Raw genomic sequence first — 20,339 nt, 5'->3', positions numbered from 1 at the left:
TAAACCACAGGGTAAAACCACAGAGAACAAGTCTGGGGATTTCTGTAGAACTGTAGAGTAAACAAGATGTGTCAGGAAAGACATAAGCAAGAGGAGGGGGGCTTGAGGAGGCTAGACCACCGCATTCTAAACACTCAGTAAGTTTAAAACATTGCCATTTCCATTTGTGGCCATGGGCATAGGAGTTAGCAAACAGAGCCTTGCCACAGATAAGAACATAAGAAATGCCTTGCTAGATCAGATCAGTCCAGCACTCTGCTCACACAGCGGCCCACCAGCCATTGGCCAGGGACCCACAAGGCAGGACATGGTGCAACAGCACCCTCCCGCCCATGTTCCCCAGCAACTGGTGCACACAGGCTTACTGCCTCAAATACTGGAGATAGCACACAACCATCAGGGCTAGTAGCAGTTGATAGCCCTCGCCTCCAGGAATTTATCCAACCCCCTTTTAAAGCCATCCAAATGGGTGGCAATCACTACAACTTGTGGTAATGAATTCCATAATTTAACTATGCGCTGTGTGAAGAAGTACTTTTATTTGTCCTGGATCTCCCACCAATCAGTGTCATGGGATGACCCCGGGTTCTAGTATTTTGAGAGAGGGAGAAAAATGTCTCCCTATCCACATTCTCCACACTGTGCATAATTTTGTACACCTCTATCATGTCTCCCCTTAGCCTCCTTTTTTCCAAGCTAAACAAACCCAGTTGATGTAACCTTCCCTCATAGGAGAGATGCTCCAGCCCCTTAAGCATTTTAGTTGCCCTTTTCTGCACTTTTCCCCCCAGCTCTATAATAACCTTTTTTAGGTGTGGTGACCAGAAATGCAGGTTGCTTACCTGTAACTGTAGTTCTTCGAGTGGTCATTTATGCATTCACACATATGGGCTCTGCGCCTGCGCGGAGACCTGAACCGGAACCGGAACCTACTATAGCTTAGGGAAACGCTTTTGGGCGGGAACCCCTCCCCCACGCTACTGCGCACGTCCCTGGGGTTCCCACCCTTACCTCAATTTACAGGAGTCCGACATTGTGCCCCCATAAACATGAGTGTATACTAAATAAAGTAAATTTGCACATAAAAACTGTGTCATTTGTAAGATTCACTCCACCAAGCGGGGATGGTGGGTGGGTTGTGTGAATGCATAGATGACCACTCGAAGAACTACAGTTACAGGTAAGCAACCTGCATTTCTTCATCGTGGTCTCTATGCATCACACATATGGGCGAGTAGCAAGCTGACATATCTTGGAGGTGGGTTGGTGTATTATTTCAAGACTTCTGAGAGCACCATCCTTCCAAATGAACAGTCCTGTCTGGAGCGAATGTCCAAGCTGTAATGCTTGACAAATGTGGAGGGGGTGGACCAGGTTGTGGCCTTGCAAACGTCCCGAAGTGGAACACCCCTGTTGAAAGCCACAGATGTTGACATTGCCCTGACTGAATGAGCTGTCACAGGCAGCTGTAGCTTCAGCTTGGATATAGAGTAGGCAAGTTCAATTGTCTCTACAATCCAACGCGACAACCGCTGGCATGACACTGGGAGTCCCTTATAAGGCTCTCCATAACATAAAACAATTGTTTGGTCTTCCTGAAATGATTAGTCCTCGCTTTATAAAAAGCGAGAGCCGTCCTAACATCCAACATGTGCAGAGATGCATCTGCAGGCGTCGTAGGATTTGGGAAAAATGCTGGTAAGACAATGTCTTGGGCCAGATGAAAAGGTGTCACCACCTTAGGCAGAAACAATGGGTCTGTTCACAAAACGACCCTGTCGTTATGAAAAATCGTATAAGGCGCATCTATCCTTAGAGCTCTGAGCTCACTAGCGTGCCTTGCCGAAGTTATGGCAACCAGGAACACAGTCTTGAGGGTCAAGAGTCTCAAATCCGTTGTGGCCATGGGCTCGAACGGCTTTCTTATCAACGCGTGTAGCACGACTGATAAGCTCCATGATGGTATGATGTTCCTAGTTGTTGGCATAGTATTTTTAAGTCCCTTTAGAAATTCCTTCGAGGTGGGGTGAGTGAAAGGGGAGAACCCCTCCACGCCCTTGTGAGAAGCTGTGATGGCAGCTAAATGGACTCTGATCGAAGAAAGTCCTAATCCTGCTCGGTACAGTGAGAGCAGGTATTCAAGAATCACTAAAATAGGGCAAGTCTTTGGTGTGTGATCCCTTCCTAGTGCAAACTTAGAGAATCTTTGCCACTTAGCCGCGTACGACTTCCTTGTCGACGGCTTTCGTGATGCCATTAAAATGTTTTGCACAGTCAGTTGTACGGTATGGAGGGGTGCCCCGTTATCCTCCACGCCGTCATCCTGAGCATCGACAGGTCCGTGTGTTGAACCTTGCCATGGTGTCGAGACAGGAGGTTCGGTATCGATGGTAATTTGATGTAGTCCCCTCTCGACAGTCGAGGGGTGTGAGGGAACCACAGTTGTCGAGGCCACCAAGGAGCGATTAGAATACAGTCTGCTTTGTCTGCCTGTATCTTGGCCACGACCTTTGTTGACAAGTGAGAAAGGGGGAAAGATGTAGAGCAAGTCCCCTGTCCACATTCTTGTGAAGGCGTCTCCTAGCGAGTTCCTTCCTCTTCCTGCTCTGCTGCAGAATCTGGTACAGGTTGCGTTTTCTGCGGTGGCAAAGACATCGACAGCAGGACGACCCCAGTACCGAAAGAGATCGTCTCTCACTTCGGTATCGAGCTCCCATTCGTGGTCAACGTGGAAGGACCTGCTGAGGGAGTCTGTGACGATGTTCTCCTTGCCCGCTACGTGGATCGCAGTCAGGTAAGTTTTTCTTTTTATGCACCAGTTCCAGATTCTGAGTGCAGATCGGGTCAAGGGGTGTGATCTCGTTCCACCTTGTCTGTTTATGTAGCAGACTACTGTGGTATTGTCTGTTGCGATCAGGGCATTCCTGCCCTCGACGATTTGGGCGAAGGTTTTTAATGCGTTCTCTACTGCCAGGAGTTCCAGATGATTGATGTGCTCCTCTTTCTGTCGAGGAGGCCATCGACCTTGGGCGGTGAGCGAGTTGCAGTGGGCTCCCCAACCGACGAGAGAGGCATCGGTTGTGATAGTCACCGACGGTGCCCCTTGCTGAAAAGGGACTCCCTCCAAGAGGTTTCCCATCGAGAGCCACCATTTCAAAGACGCTCGTACCTGCCTCGGTATATAGAGGTAAGTTCTGCGGGCGTTGCGTCGAAGGTTGAACATCCTCAAAAACCAACCCTTGCGAATCTGATGACAGCGGTGGTCGCTGCCATCAAGCCCAGCAATCTTTGGATTGTTCATGCCGAGGGTCTTGCTTGGGTCTCGATATCGAGGATGGGGTCTCGAAGAGTCCTTGCTCTTGTTACAGGGAGATATGCTCTTCCATCCCGAGACGATAAAGTCACCCCTATAAAGTCTATCGCCAGTTGGGGGGTCAGTATAGACTTTTCTTGGTTTACCCACAACCCTAGAGAGTCTAGAAGGTTGAGAGTCGTGACTATGTTCTCCTGAAGCGTGCAACTGTTCTCCGCCACCAGGAGCCAGTCGTCTATATATGGATAAATGTGGATTTCTTTTTGTCGTAGATGTGCGCATACAACAGTCATCACCTTCGTGAAGACCCTTGGTGCCGTCGCGAGGCCGAATGGGAGAACGGCAAACTGGAACTGCTGGGCACCGATGGAGAAGCGCAGGTAAGTTTGATGCGACTTCCTGATGGAGATATGGAAGTATGCATCCTTCAGGTCTACCACCGCAAACCACACCCCGGTATGCAACAGTTGGAGAATGGAAGTAACCGTTATCATACGGAACTTCTTCGGGGTGATGTACTTGTTTAACTGCCTTAAGTCCATAATCGGTCGAAGACCCCCATCCTTCTTCGGGACCATGAAGTAGCGCGAAAAGAACCCCTGGTTGATCTCCTCTGCAGGCACAGGGGAGATGGCTCCCTTGGCTAGTAGGGTTTGTACCTCGAGTAGCAGAGGTGGGGATGGCGCTGTTACTTTCACCCCCAAAGAAGGAGGAAGGGTATCGAACTCGATGGCATACCCCGTCTTGATGATGGTGAGCACCCAGGAGTCAGATGTTATGGACTCCCATTGATGATGCAGGGGTGCTAGGCGGTTGGTAAAAAGTGGTAGGCCTGGGGCAGGGAAGTCAAAGGCGCTGCCTCTTGGTAAAGTCAGGCTGACGTCTATTCTGCTGGTAGCGGCCTTGGTAGGGCCTCTTTCTTTGAAGCTGCTGTTGTCTGGCAGGTTGCTTGTCATATTGGGGTCGCTGCTGTAACTGTGGGTAAGGCTGTCTTGTCCAGTGCCTTTGCTTGTATTGAGGCATCGGTTGTGAAAACCCCATTTTCCTAGCCGTAGTACGGGCTTTGTATATTGAGTCCAAAGACTCATCAGTCTTGGTGTTGAAAAGGCCCTCGCCATCGAAGGGCAAGCTCTCTATTCTTGTTTTAGTTTCATTAGCCAGGTTGGCTGACCTCAGCCACGCATGCGTCGAAGTGCTATTGAGCTCATCATAGACTTTGAATGTGAGTCTGTCTGACGTCTTGTGGAATTCAGTTGTAACCTCGCTATGGCTGTGGCTTCGGATTGAAAAATCCTTGCCAGTTCGCGTTTGTCGTCGGGAAGATGGTCACAAAGCGTGCCTATTTTTTCCCACAGGAAAATTTGATTTCGCGCCATGGTAGCTTCATAAGCCGAGGTGCGTATTCCTAGTGAGGAGGAAGCATAGACTCTTCTGCCAAGGTAGTCTAGTTTCCTACCTTCCCTGTCAACAGGGGCTGAATGTATCTTTTGAGATTTTCCTTGAGCAGATTCAACAATTATAGAATTTGGTTTAGGATGCTGGAATAAGAACTCTGCGTTAGCCTCCTGTATCTTATACATTGCCTCCAACCTCTTGGAAGTTGGTTGGGTAGCGCACGGTGTCTTCCAAGATATCTGTGCCGTGCGTTTCAAGGTTGGAGGAAATGGAATTGCGACGGTAGAGCTCGCCTCTGTCTTTAATACGTCGTAAATTGGGTCATCTTCCACTTCCGCAGGTTGGTCGACGTCGAGGCATAGCGACTGCGCCATCCTGAGGACGTGATCTGAAAAACTACCCATGTCCTCTGACGGGGAAGCGGGATCATGGGTGTTTACTATCTCTTCTGGTGAAGGCACTGATGGTGCGACCGACACCAACGGATCTGAATCAGACCTGTACTCGTCATCAGGTGAGTTCGATACGATAGGTTGCATTGCTACCTGGATTGGCTGCAACGCTTGTTTTTTTTTTATTATTACATTTCTATACCGCCCAATAGCCAGAGCTCTCTGGGCGGTTCACTCTCTGTTCGTGGTGCGGTACCGAAGATGCCGCCGTAACCCTCGGTATCGAAGTCTCTGTTATAGTACGGTGCCTTAATGGTGTCGGGGCCCGAGGTGAGGAGACTTGAATGACTCTGGTAGGTGAAGGAGGGTGAGCGTAGCGTTCCTCCTGTCTGCATTCATCTGGATAGTATTCCTGGGGCCGGTAATACTCCCAGTCGTAAAAGTCTTGTCTGTGGTATCCCGAAAACTGGGAAATTCGATCGTAGTCCGGTTGAGAGGGTGCAGGCCTCTGTCGATAAGCAGGTGGCGCTGGTACCGTGGGTTGAGCTCCTCGTTCTTGTGAGGTAGCACATGGTACCGAAACGGCCAATGTCGAGTCGCGGATCTCCCCCTCCGACATCGAGCTTCTAGCTGTCGGTATTGGTAGATGTTCTGGTACCGAGGCTTGCGTCGGTACCGTGGTCGGTCTCGACGTGGTAAGAGGCCTGGGCGATGCCGTTGTTACGGTCGCAGCCTTAGAGGAGGAGCCTTTTTCGGTGTCCTTCCTCTTCTTCTTCTTCTTTTTAGTTTGTTCTGCCGATTTTGGGGTCCGAGCCTTTTTGGCAATCTTTTTGGCTGCGGATACTGCAAGGGATCGGCCTGGCGTCAGGGGTATGGCCCTGTTTTCCGCCATCATCTCCTCGGTTATAACAAAGGACTGAATTTCAGGGCTGTGGTCCCTGCTCATTGTCCTTGAGGAGGATTTTTGTATGTGCTTTTGAGGCGCGGGTTCAGTAGCCTTCAGGGCTTTTCCCCCAAAGCACAGAACGAAGTCTATCCGCTCTATTTTTGCGGGTTTGCTTCGTGAATGCCATGCAGTGGTGGCACTGCTGGACTTTGTGGCCTTCTCCTAGACACACCACACAAAGGGAGTGCCCGTCTTTCGGTGGTAGTTTAGCGCCGCATTTGACGCATTTTCTGAAAGGGGCCTTCACGGCCATGCGCCCGAGGCGCCTGCGATCTGAGGATCGCTCAGAGGAATGGAGAAGAGAGGGATATATATATACAAAAGAAAAGTATTAAAAAATTATTTATTTATTAATAGAGAGAATAGAAAGAGAGAGATATAGAAGAAAATATCCATGAAAATTCAGAAGTAATAGAGAAGAGGATTATTAGAGAAGAAAACGCTAGAGGCAACGGTTTGAGGTCTTAGCACAATGGCGGACGACGAAAAACTGAGGTAAGGGCGGGAACCCCAGGGATGTGCGCAGTAGCGTGGGGGAGGGGTTCCCGCCAAAAACGTTTCCCTAAGCTATAGTAGGTTCCGGTTCAGGTCTCCGCACAGGCGCAGAGCCCATATGCGTGATGCATAGAGACCACTGTACACAGTATTCTAAGTGGGGTCACACCATAGATTTGTATAAAGGCAGTATGATATTGGCAGTTTTATTCTCAACTCCTTTTCTTATAATGCCTAACATGGAGTTTGCCTTCTTTTCAGTGGCCGCACACTGGGTGGACATTTTCATCGAGCTGTCCACCACAACCCCAAGATCTTTCTTGTTGGGTCACCGCCAGCTCAGATCTCAATAGGTTATACTTGAAGTTGGGCTGTTTTGCCCCATCACTTGCTTACATTGAACTGCATCTGCCATTTGGATGCCCACTCTCCCAGCTTGGAGAGATCCCTTTGGAGCTCTTCACAATCCCTTTGTGTTTTAACAACTTTAAATAATTTGGTGTCGTCGGCAAACTTGGCCACTTCACTGATCACTCCTAATTTCAGATCATTTATGAATTAAGTTGAAAAGGATTGGTCCCAATACCGATTCCTGTGGGACCTCACTATTTACTTCCCTCCATTGGGAGAATTGACCATTTATTCCTACTCTGTTTTCTATTCTCTAACCAGGTACTGATCCATAAAAGGACCTCTCCTCTTATTCCATGACTGCTAAGTTTGTTCAGGAGTCTTTGGTGGGGGACTTTATCAAAAGCCTTTTGGAACTCCAAGTAAACAATGTCCACCAGATCACCCCTGTCTACATGTTTGTTAAGACTCTCAAAGAATTCTAGTAGATGAGACAGGTCTTGCCTTTGCTGAAGCCATGTTGATTCTTCTTCAGCAGGACCTGCCCTTCTATATGCTTACTAATTTTGTCTTTAATAATGCTTTCAACCAATTTACCTGGAACAGATGTCAAGCTAACTGGTCTGTAATTTCCTAGATCCCCCCTGGATCCCTTTTTGAAAATTGGTGTTACATTGGCCATCTTCCAGTCCTGGTACAGAGGCTGAGCTTAGGGACATGTTGCACATTTTTGTGAAGAGGTCTACAATTTCATATTTGAGTTCTTTGAGAACTCTAGGATGGATACCATCTGGGCCTGGTGACTTATTTGCTTTCAATTTGTCAGTAAGGTTGAGAACTTCATCTTTTGTCACCACTATTTGCCTCAGTTCCTCAGACTCCCTTCCTGAAAACATCAGTTCAGGCACAGGCATCTGTCCTGTATCCTCTGCAGTGAACACCGATGCAAAGAATTCATTCAGCTTTTCTGCAATTTCCCTGTCCTCCTTTAGTACTCCCTTAACTCCATTGTCATGCAATGGTCCAACCTCTTCCTCTAGCTGGTTTCCTGCTTCTGATATATTTGAAGAGTTCTTTATTGATGGCCTTGATATTCTTAGCAATGTGCTCTTCAAAATGCTTTTTTGCATCTCCTATTGTTTGCTTGCATCTCCTTTGTGCAAGTTTGTGCTCCCTTTTATTTTCCTGACTTGGGCAAGACTTCCATTTTTTGAAGGAAGCCCTCTTTTCTACATTAGCTTCTTTGACACTGCTTGTTAGCCATGCTGGTGACCTCTTGGACTTGGTGCTGCCTCCTTCTGCCTTCATTCAAGATTTCTAGGCTCCCCTCCTTTCAGACATTCTTTGAGATAAGACAGGTCCTTCACTACGAAGACTTTGAGGCTCAGCAGCTTCCAGAGGAGAACACAAAACCTGGCAAATCTCTGGTTGCCCCATTTCAGGAAGAACCTCTGGCATCCCCTCAGAGACCTTCCAGGCCAGAAGATGTAGCCCTCCACTCCACCTCAGACTCCAAGGATGTCTTTCCACGGCCCTCAGACACATAGGAGCATGAGGCTACAGAACTGTGGGCCCGGCTCTAAGGGCTACAAGTGGCATCCAGTGGGGCTGGAGACTCAGAACCTGCCAGCCTTCTTAAGGCCTCCATTGCCTGTAGCCCCTGGCTGGGAAAACCACTTTCCTGTCTAGAAACACTCCAGTGAGTATTCCCTACAGTGCGCTCTCCAGAGTCTTGACAAGGAACACCTAATTTCTTTGAACGAGATCAAATCTCTAGGGCCCAATGAACTGCATCCTAGAGTAATGAAGGAGCTAGCAGAAGAACTCTCAGTACTGCTGTCTATTATCTTTGCAAAATAATGGAAGATGGGTGAGGTGCCGGACAACTGGTGGAGGGCTAACATTGTCCCTATCTTCAAAAAAGACGAAAAGGAGGAACCTGAGAACTACAGACCAGTCAGTCTGACATCCATCCCTGGGAAAATTTGGGAGCAGATTATTAAGAAGGCAATCCGTAAGCACCTTGAAAACAATGCAATGATTACTAGAAGCCAACATGGATTTGTCAAGAACAAATCCTGTCAGGCTAATCTGATCTCATTTTTTTGATCGGGTAACCTCCCTTGTGGACTGTGGGAATGCTGTGGACATAACTTGACTTCAGCAAAGCTTTTGACAAAGTGCCCCAAGATATTCTGATTAACAAACTAGCCAAAAGTGGGCTACATGGAACAACTATTAGGTGGATCCATAGTTGGCTACAGAATCGGACTCAAAGAATGCTTATATAGAGTGCTTTCCAGAGTGAATAAAAATCAATTGTTTTTACAATTTAGATTGGATTTAGTTTAAATCAGATTTTTAATTTTTAAAAATACTAATCTTATATACGAATACAATAATGTAAAGTTCATTACTATAGTTTATTACACCGATTTTGTTCATTTTTATTTTAAACTGAAATTTGAGTAATGAAACTTTGAAAACATTCAAACCTTGAGCTTTGGGCAGCTTGGAAACAGAAAGGGATGAGGCAAAGGGAAGGTACATATGTCCTACAATGTGCAAGTCATGTAACACGTGGCACAGTGAGTGCTGGCCTAACGAAAGGACAGGCACAGAATGTTGGGAAAGGGGCTGAAGAGAAGTCAGTTGGTGATAACATGGAGGAGGAAGAGAAGCTGAGGAGAAAGAGCTGAAAGGACACTAAAGGGAAAAGAGTGAGAAAAATCATACATCGTATGTTTTCTCCCTCAAATTTCAAGAAATGGTAAATGATCTTTTAAAGAAGAACATCTTTTTGTTTTCATCTTTGCCAGTTTATTTGTAGTACATTTATTTTAGAAGTGTAAAGTTGTTCTAGTCGTAAGGAAAATAGGCAAACATTATTTTTATCTAATCATTCTGAGACTATTAGTCTCCATGGCAACACAGGATTTGCACTAGTCTACATAAGAATACTTTAGTGTAAGGGGTCTACTGGACCGAGTTTGCTCATTTTTAAAAAATTGAACCTTGAGCAGTGTAGACGTCCAGAAAATTTTAAAACTTCGAAAAAGTTCTAAGCTCAAGCTTTAATAACAAAACAGCATTTTTTTTGCCCCACTCAAAACAGTGCCTGATCTGACATCATGTGTTTTCAACCTGAAAATTAAAGAAATGTTAAATAATCCATTTAGAAAGAACACGCCAAATAACGCCTGATCTGCCATCACTTTTTTCAATCTCCATTACCTGCATCCTCCTGCTTTCCTTTTTGTTTTGTTTCTATTTGGGTTTGTTTTTATTAGTTTTGCTTCACTGGACACTACTAGGCCTCAGAGTGGTTGCTAGGGGCATTAGCCACGCTCTTCCCCGGTGGTAGCATTTGTGTGTCTGCATGTGTGCGTGTGTGAGAGAGGAGGATAGTGGGCAGGGTGCAAGACCACATCATATTGGATAGCTCATTAGGAACATAATGAATAAATACAGTACAAATTCTAAGATCCATAGAAAACATCCAAATATGTTGCAAAAGACCAATCTTATTTTTATGAAATTCTTGCTCTTTTTCAACAGCGCTTTTTTTTCATGAAGAAAACAGAAGAACCTGAATTCCATGAAGACTTACAAAAAAGAAAATAGCCTTGAAAAAGAGGAGCAAGCCCCAAATGCTTTGTGTAATTCTAAAAATAAAACTAATCTTCTACGGCAGCTCTGAATGCCTTCCTTCTGCTTTTATCTGTACAAATTCAAGGAATTTGTTCCATTCTGCAGAAGTACCCTAAATACTCCAGATAAAAGAGTTTCAACTTTCATGGTTGCTACAAGTTGTGTATGACTAGCGAGATAATTTTCAAGCCAAGGACAAGAACAAATTGGCAAACGCTCCAATTTTCACTTTAAAAAATTGGTTTAGCAATCAATGTGGCTGCTGCCTTCACCTACTCTGTCCCATCCCCGATCCTTCCTTAAGATTGCCAGGAAGAGGTAACACAGAATATCACTCTACCCCAGGGGCAGGCAACTTCTGGCCCTCCAGATGTTTTGGCCTACAACTACCATCATCCCTCACCGTTGGCTATGCTGGCTGGGTCTGGCAGGAGCTATGTGCCAAACAAGTTGCCCACCCCTGTTCTTGTTGTGTGAGCACACCTTTGCAGAACATGTCACCTTCAAGTTTGTGACTTTCAGGGTGGGTGTGTGCGTGCATGCGTGCATATATATACCCAAGACGATAACCTTACCTGAAGCTGCCATAGACTATGAGGAGAATGGAAATTAGGAATGTAGACACTTGACTAGAATCCACAAGGGAGTAAGCCCTAGAAAGAAAGATAGAGAGATACACTACATTATAACAGAGCAGTACCGCTATTAAATTCATTTGATCATTCTAAAAGTGGACCAAGGTTTATAAAAAATCCAGACTAAAAGTTGAAAAGCATCCACACATGGAAACACAATGGTTAAGTACCTCAGCCTTGTACCCATCCATTCTCTCAACATTTAACTATTTACATTTATCATCACCAAAGATAGAAAACCAAGGAGTACCCAGTGCTTCATAGTACACCTGGCAAAAAATAAAAAATTAAAAAATAAAATAAAAAGAAAAACAGATCCCGCTGCTACTGTCTGGTAAGCTGGCAGGGGTGGAGAAAGCAGCTCATAGACAGGAGAAGAGGATTTAGGACCGTGTGTACGTGTACATGCGAGACAGAGAGACAGACAGAGAGAGAGACTGGGTTCAGACAACACAATAACCAATGATGGTTTAAATAGTCAATGATAACACACCACGGTTTATTGTTTTGTGTGGAATTTTTTAACCAACAGTTGGTTATTTGGCCGAAATAACCAACGCAAATAACCAATGCTGTGCAGAGTTGGCTATTTGAACTACCATTATGTGAAGGACACCTTTGGTTATTTCATCAGCCACAGAGTCGCAAGGTAAGAGCAGTCAAAGTGGCAGCTGCTGCTCTAATCCAGCTGACAGGATAGATTCTTGGTAGCAATGGCTGATGGGATACTAGCTGGAGGACTGAGGGGGAGAGAGGGCAGGGAATGAGTGAGTCAACTCAGCATGGACTAATAGTCAATTCAACACTGATCCTAATCCTCACCATGGATGGTTATTCTCATGTTGTGTGGGGAGTACCCCCTAGTTAAACAACTGACTATCGTATTGTCCAAACACAGCCACAGAGATGGGGAATGGAGTACAAGCGCCTCTCACATCAAGGATATACCTTTGTGGGAGGGTTCTCAACAGTGAGCGATTCAATCAGAAACACACAAAGCTGGGTTTGTGTTGGGTGTGTAGGCTGCATTGGCAACCTGCCTGCTGCCATGAAGGCTGCGGAAGTCACACATCATTTAGATAGCTTAGAAGATAGCGCTGAGGTGAAATCTCTACGTGTGTGTGTGTGTGTGTGTGTGTGTGTGTGTGAAAACAACACAAATTTTGGGAACACTAGAAAAATAAGCAATTTTTTAAAAAAGTGCTCTTTACAGATCTAAAGTTTTTGTTGCTTTAAGACTGCCTTCCCCAAACTGATGCCTCAAGATATTTTGACTTCAGCTCTCATCAGCCTCAGGCAGCATGGCCAATGGTCAGGAATGCTAGGCACTGTAGTCCAACACATCTGGAGAACTCATAAAATTATACTTTAGTTTGCTCATAAAATTATACTTGTATTTTAATGCTTTAAAAGTAAACTATTATATTTGTAATCATTGTCTAAATAGATTAAAACTATATTAAATCACTGCTACAGCATCAGAAACGCAGGACTCCATAGAACAAAACCCCAGAATGCATATTTACTGTCAAGAATGCACAATGATGACTCTATTCACATGTTGGGAAACTGTGCATAAATGTCTACTACTAAGATATACTTTAGATCTATATTTTTAATAAGGGATGAAAGAAATAACAATGTTGGGAATCTTACAGAGAGGATTAAAAAAAATTCCCCCATGGCTTTATTAATTCCAGACATTTTACATTTCTAGTCTTTCTATAAAAATGTTCTCATTACATAGTTTTTAGAAACCATTTTGGGGAGAGTAAAGGCTGGGTAACACTACATACTTTGTTTTAAATTCTAAAAGAAAATATTTTAAAATCCAAAGCTGTTCAATTTTTCGGAAAATAATAAAAACGGTGCTCATAACATTTTCCCCAAATGCTTCTGTTCCCCCACCTTCACATCTCTACCCCCACATAAGTTTCTTTTAGAGCTGTTTAACCCTCGCATAATCTACACTCGCCTGATTCGCACAGCACAACCCCCCCGCCCCCGAGTGGGGACTAGATATGCAACTTGGTGCCCACGGGACAGCCAGCACATCCAAACCCAGTCCGAGTCTCCATGCAACTTTGTAGAAGACTCAAACACAGAGGCTCAATTCAGACAACACATACAATCATAGAATAGTAGAGTTGGAAGGGGCTATAAGGCCATTGAGTCCAACCCCCACGTTAGTCAACGGTGGTTTTAGAACTCCACGGTGGAGTTTTTACACCACCGTTGAGAAATGTGTTGTCTGGCAGGAAAAATCCATGCAATGGTGTAGTTTTTTTTGGAAAACACTCCACGAATATCCACGCTGTGCAGAGGAGAGTTCCTGCACAACCATTGTATTGCGTGTTGCATGGCAGGCTCCGTGGAGTTTTCTGTTGAGTTGACTTTTCCCACTGGCTACAGAGTTCCCTGGCAAGAGTGGCAAAAGTAGAGATGTGAAGGCCCCCGGGGGGGGGGAATAGAAGGGGGGGAAACATTTTTTTCCTAAAGTTTTTTTTGGGGGGTTTCTGAAAAAAATGAAGAAAAATGGATTATGGAATGTTTTATTTTAGCATGGTGAATAAAATGTTTAAGAGAAGGTGTTCATATATTTACATCTCCAACTGATTTCTAAAAACTATGTACAGTTATTATATTATTACAATTTTTGTGCACCGAGTACAAGCAAGTGAGACTACAACTCTCAAATGCAAGAGCAAGATGCATTTCTGCCTCCAGGGGGCAGCACTGCCATTGAAGCAGAGACAGGTAGTGATAGTTATAGCTCAGAAAATGAGTCTGTTTAAATTCCATGCATATTCATTGAGTCATGGTCCCCCCCCTTTTTTTTCTCAGTTCTTTTTATGGGAATGGATGCTTTAGGTCTGTTTGACACTGTGGAGGACTAGCGGTTTGTCTGACATCTATTATTAATCCTTCAGGTACTATATTTTTCACACTTAAACAATAAGGGGGGAACCTATGTAGTAGCAGACAACAAGCAATTGGAATTAGAATCATAGAATAGTAGAGTTGGAAGGGGCCTCTAAGACCATTGAATCCCCCTCCTTAAGGTGGATTCAATGCAGGAATCCACCTTAAGGCACCCCTGACAGATGGCTGTCCAGCTGCCTCTTGAAGGCCTCTAGTGTGGGAGAGCCCACGACCTCTCTAGCTCATTGGTTCCATTGTTGTACTGCTCTAACAGTCAGGAAGTTTTTCCTGATGTCCAGCTGGAATCTGGCTTCCTGTAACTTGAACCCATTATTCCGTGTCCTGCAAACAAGCAAACATACATAAAAGAAGTTATATCTCTCTAATACACAGCAATAATACAAATACAACATACACATTTTACTATATACTGTGAATTCAAAGGTAACAGTACACCTAGAGTCATTGGTCATTTCTGAAGTTAAGTGTTCAGATGCTTGATTTGGAAAGTGGAGTGGTGCAATTACACCACAGATTTTCAGCAAGGGTGACCAGATAACTTTCTTTCTCTGTAACTAGATGGGAAGGAAGCATACGTAGGATTCATCTGTTAGCAGTAGGGAGACATAGGGAAATGCTGAGGCCCTGGAAATGTACAGTCTTCTGATCGTTGGAAAAGAACTAGTTCAACTCAGGTTAATAATGGCTGAGGCAGCCTGGGATGGTGATGAATCCAAAGGGTGGCTAAGTGCATGCAGAAGCAGGCCCAGCAAAGAATGACAAAGCATGCTCGCTTCCCTCAGGGAATAGGCAGGTAGAAACAAGAGAGGAAGCTTAGGAAGGCTGCAATTAGTCACACTAGTCAGGACTGTGTATTTTCTTTGCTAAAACAGAACAAAATTCTGCCCCAAGGAAAACTGAATCCTGTGATCTGTATAAATTATGCAAGTTAAACAGTTCTTTATGATCTTCTATCCTGTATTTAATTAATTCAAATGGTTGATTCTGCTGCTGCTCTTAGATCTGTAAAAAAATTAAGACGTTACAAGACTTATTTTTTTCTACTGCTATTCCTGGGGAAGGGCTATGCACTGAAGGCACACTCTTGGCCACGTATTCCACATTTTCTCTGGCCCTGTCCACATACTTTCATAGCCATGAAGGCTGGAAAGTTGGCTTTTTAAGAAGTGGAAAGTGAGATTATGAGAGGACCAAATTTAACGTACACTGCTTTATGCTGTTGCTTTTCTATGTTCCCACAGAATCTCAGAATGCACTTCAGCCACGATACTAGTGCCGTCTGTTAACTTATTGAGTTTAAACATGGCCACCTCAGGTTTAAGACTCAGCTTGGCACTATTTGAACAAAGGCTGCATGTGGCGATGCCCGCCCACCCACCCCTTCATACCCTCCCTGCGAGATAGCTTTGATATTAAGTAAGATTTGAAATCACGGGAACTTCAATGTTTATATTTAAAAATATTTATACCCCACCTTATCTCTAAATAGTTTGTGATTTACAACAAGTCAATAATTTAACAACTTAAAAATATCCACCCAGTTTAAAATGTATCATAAAACACAAAAATAGCAGCCGAAAAACCCAACACCACAGCAATCAAAATATTCAAAAAAACAGAGTGACTACAACAATAAATGCCAAAAGGCCATTAATGAGATGAGATGGGTCTCCCTTAGAAGGGAGTTACAGAGCCTAGGTGCAGCAACACGAGCGCACTCTGAGGATCATTTAACAATTAAGGCATAGTTAATATGAGTTTAGTGATCTAGCTTTGTAAATGTAAACAAAGATTTGATGAACCATAGTGATTCTTGTAAAAGAAGAGAGATCAAATAAGGCTGATGTTTGTCCACCTCTGGAGTTGTCAAAACTGTTCTTATGAAAACTATAATGTATTCTTCTCCTCCCACCCTAAGCGTTAAGAACTTGCCCACAAAGGCTGCCACCAACAGCTGCCTGGGCAAAGAATGGCTAAGCCACGGGAAGTTCACAATGCGGTACTCTATTCCAGGGAGGTTCCTGGCTGAATGGTTGCTTGCTAATGGCAAGAGAGGCGGAAGAGGGAGAACTACACAGCCCTCGTGAAGGGGCACACCCAGGCACACAACAAGCACTGTTCCACAGTCACTCTGGTCATCAGCCACCCATCTTTTACAATGACTTCATTCTTGTCTACAAGCACAAAAAGCCAGGCAGCTAGCTCCCTAGCCTGTCACAAACAGCTCCACAGACCTCGTCCCACAGAACAACTCCACGAACAACTTTGCTTCTCCCACAGCACAGCCACATATCTTCAAATATTAAGTGTGGAAATTATGTCCTTCCAAGAATTCCAGCTCAAGCTTTCTAGCAGTTCTCAATAAGACTGGACAATTTCAGTATCGGTGCTGGATAGTGAAAGAACAGTTGCTAGGATCAGATACTATTCTAAGACAAACTAAACTTTTCAATCTTTTCAAGCGAGTTTGCATGATTTTCTAGGCCACGTGCCCACACATATAAGTCAATTAAGACACAATGACTGCCTAGAATAGAAACAAAAATGAAATAGAAACAAAGCAACTTTCTTCCCATTTCTTTCTTTCTCTGGAAGCAAGTCTTAGCTGCCACAAGCAATTGAGCATGCCTGCCCGTGGCTATTTACATGCCTGCCACATTAGTCATATTTTACTCTGACAACCTGGTTGTGGCTCAAGACCTTGGCCAGAAACCCAGTGACAAGACTTCACAGACAACTTTGTTTCTCTAGCCCCCAATGTCACATCACAAGCTATTTTGAAGCTGCTCTCTGTATCAGAAATTGTTGGGGTTGCTGCCTAAAATCCATCATTCTAAGTCCTCCTTCAGCACATTGCTATATGGATCTTTGCATCTTGATCCAAGCATTCATAAAGGGGAGAGCAACTGGCAGCCTCGGACCCATCGCAGCCCCAGCAGGGTGCTTCCAGACTAAGAGCTCCTAGCACTTATGATTAGATGACTATTCAGTCATTTTTCTCCCTAATCCATTTTCCACAGTACAATGACATAGAAGTGGTGGGAAAACATGAGAGAATGACAAGTGGAAGATGTTGTCTGAATTCTCAGTAAAATTCCATGAATGCGGCAGGGTGATGGCACAATAAAAGCCTCACCTGGAAGCGCCTCAGGTGGCAGCTAGTTTGCTCCAACTTTCTCCAATATCTGTTCATAGTCAAAAAGTTGAGAATTACCCAAATGCAGAAGGAACTGAGCCTGCGAGTTAAAGTAAGTGTTTGGTGGCAGTTTAAAGGGAGGGAAAGGATCAAGTTTAACTGGGTTATAGCAGAGAAGAATCCATACTGATGATTTTATATCCATTTTATTCTGGAAACATTGCCGGAGTTGTACAGGGAGAGAAAATATATTTAGTCCAATAGGATTTTGTATGGTCATATTCTGTTTGCTTTGTTCCCGTTATTGTATTTAGATCTACTTTGAAGAAAGCCTTCTAAAACTATAACTGGAAAGCCCATGATTAGCAAAAAGGCAAACCTGTTGAAATCAATGGATCATAAGCTAATCATGAATGGAACATAAACTAATCATGACTAGCTTAAGTCCCCTTTATTTCAACTGTACTGTAAGTATGACTAAGTCTGGATCGAACCCAATATGAACAAGTTTGCTTTTTTTGCCATGATTGGAACATACGAGCACTGAGCTCAGTCCAATCTATCATGAAGAGCAGTGGCACGTCAGGGTCTCAACCAAAGGCTTTTCCTAGCCCTGCTCCCAGAGATTCATTTAGGGACAGAGAGACAAGATTTTTAGAAATTTTGAAGCTATCGGGGGGAGGGGGATGTAAATGTTTGGTCCTTAAAAAAACTGAAATTTGAAGAAAATTGAAATACGGAAGTTTTACTTTTTAATCAATATTGTATTTTATTACTTTGAGAACATAAAATGCCTTATGTATAACTTAAGAGCATATATCATACTATTTGATATATTGATGTAATGTAAAAGGCTAATTGCAATATCATTAATGAAATAATAATTACAAATAGCCAGCACCATTTCAGAAGGCTGAGATGAGGGCATCCACTAGCCCTGCTAAATCATTTCCCCCCTCTTCCCTCCCCATTGCTTTTTCCTTGTATGTCGTGTCTTTTTAGATCAGTGGTTCCCAAAGTGGGCGGTGGGATTGCATAGTGGGGTGTTAAGAGGCAAAAGGGGTGGCAGGGGGGCACTCGAGGTGGTCTCTCCAGAAGGTCCTAAAACCCAGGGACTGAGCAGGAAAGAGCGGCAAATTCAGCAGCTCTCTCCACACCGCTCCTGCTCAGGAAGGACTTTCTCACTCACGCAGCCGCTCTCTCCTCCTATCTCAAGCCCACAGTGCCCCACCAGAAGCAGGGGGTGGGGGAAGTGCCCACAGGAGGCAGCAGAGCAAGAAACAGCTGCAAATTCAGCTGCTCTGCCCACTTTTCTCCTGCCTAGGAGGGCTCAGGGCTTCTTTCTTGCTGGAGCCACCGCCACCTGCTCCCTCCTTCGGCCAGAGCTGCTCCCTCCTACAAACTGCCCTGGCAGACCTCTCGCAATAGTTGCTGCACAAGGCGGGAGCAGCAGCCCTGTGGCGGAGAGGAAGGAGCACGCAGAGGACAGCGGGCGGCAGAGCAGCTGCCAAGAACAGCGGCTGGCTGGCCGGCTGGGGAGCAGGACTGCTTGTGTTGCTGCAAGGTATCACCAGGCTCCCTTCCCCTGTCAGGAGTTGCAGATTGGGGCCATCTCCCCTCTGAGCTGCTGCCCTCCTGTCCTAATCAGCCCGGCAGCTATTGTGAGGCTTGGGGGGAGGGGGGGTTGGAGAGAGAGAGAGAGAGAGAGAGAGAGGATGTGTGTGTGCTCCCACCTCCCAAAAAATCTGGACTACAACAGGATTGGGAGAGAAAAGAAAAGGGGGAGGGAGAGAGAATTGCAATTCCCCAAGTCCTTCCTGGCTAAAGAAGATTCAGCAGCACCTTTTCCCAGAATGCTTGCTGAAACAATTCCTATCTGCCCTTGCTTATTTCAGGGTGTCCAACCCCCTTTTTCAAGCGTTCTTTTGGTAAACATGGTATGTGTGTATCTTGTGTCACCATAAAAACAGAGCTGCAGCACAATCCTAAGTATGTCTACTCAGAAGTAAGCCCCACTGAGATCAATAGAACTTACTCTGAGGTAAATGTGCATAGGATGCAGCCTGAAAACGAAGAGAGGGTGAAGAAAAGACAGGAGAAAATGAATTGTAGAAATAGAATAGCAAGGTAACTGTAGGATATTTAACCATATTTAAAGACAATAAGTACAGTAAAATTAGTGCCCCTCTACTTCAGTCCCAGCCGGGGTTTCCATAGGAAAACTCTGTACTAGGTGGCAGATAATTATTTTAAAATTTTAATTAAAATACATTATCTTTTCCTATAACAAAATGGTGCTTACTCCTAAGTAAGTGTGTTCTACTGAAGAAGGAAATCCTATTTGACTCCTGTATTCATGCTAGTGTGACATGATAAGTTAAAGGCACAATTTTATGCATGTTTAAACAGAAAAAAGTCCTTCAACTCCTAGAATCCCCTCTAAATGGGAAGCACTCGCCCCAGGCCTGCCGAGGGAGGGAGGGAAAAGAGAGCAAATGCCTCTGTTTGCAGCCAGCGTGGCAGGGCACACCAATTGGATTTTGAATAAAGTATTCAATTAATTGTTACTGTTTTGAATTTTATTATTATCTTCCTTTCATAGAAAACCGCTATTCTGAATAATGATTTTTATAGTGTAGGGTAGGGGGCGCTGGGCATGAGTTTGTGGAACCAAGGGGGCGGTGACCTGAAAATGTTTGGGAACCACTGTTTTAAATTATAAGCCTCCAGGCAGAGTCTATCTTGTTTAATTAAGTTGTTCTGGGAACCTTTTGGGCTGAGGAGCTGCATAAAAATATTTCAAATAAAAATATATATATACCCAGTATTAGATGTGAAGCAGCAAGCTACTGCACCCAAAGGTACTTCAGCGTGGCCTACTTTTTCCCCAGTTGAGAAAATACAGTAAAATAGACAGTATCAACAGTATACTAAACAAAAAAATGTTTTTAATTATCTGAACTAGAAACAGACTTCATACTGCTAAATACTGACATTCCCTGGAAACATAAGAAATGATATAAAACCTTGCAATGTCTATTTACCAGGGGCAAGCATGGGATGATGTGTGTATACATGACAA

At 44.4% G+C, this 20,339-nt stretch overlaps 1 protein-coding gene across 2 annotated transcripts in view; it reads right to left on the bottom strand.

Annotated features, from left to right (window-relative positions):
• SPPL3 (signal peptide peptidase like 3) overlaps window positions 1-20,339 on the bottom strand; it is a 74,665-nt gene that overhangs the window by 17,825 nt on the left and 36,501 nt on the right. For both annotated transcript variants that reach the window (XR_010026284.1, XM_063144128.1), the window contains exon 2: window positions 11,119-11,196. Coding sequence is in view for 1 of the 2 variants with exons in the window: in XM_063144128.1 (XP_063000198.1) it covers window positions 11,119-11,196 (78 nt within the window). In the remaining variant the exon portion in view is untranslated. The remainder of the gene's footprint in view (window positions 1-11,118; window positions 11,197-20,339) is intronic.

The sequence above is a fragment of the Elgaria multicarinata genome, chromosome 18 (assembly GCF_023053635.1).
Source record: "Elgaria multicarinata webbii isolate HBS135686 ecotype San Diego chromosome 18, rElgMul1.1.pri, whole genome shotgun sequence".
NCBI classification, from domain to species: domain Eukaryota; kingdom Metazoa; phylum Chordata; class Lepidosauria; order Squamata; family Anguidae; genus Elgaria; species Elgaria multicarinata.
The sequence above is the reverse complement of the archived record's forward strand: the minus strand, read 5'-3'. Positions and strand labels throughout refer to the sequence as shown.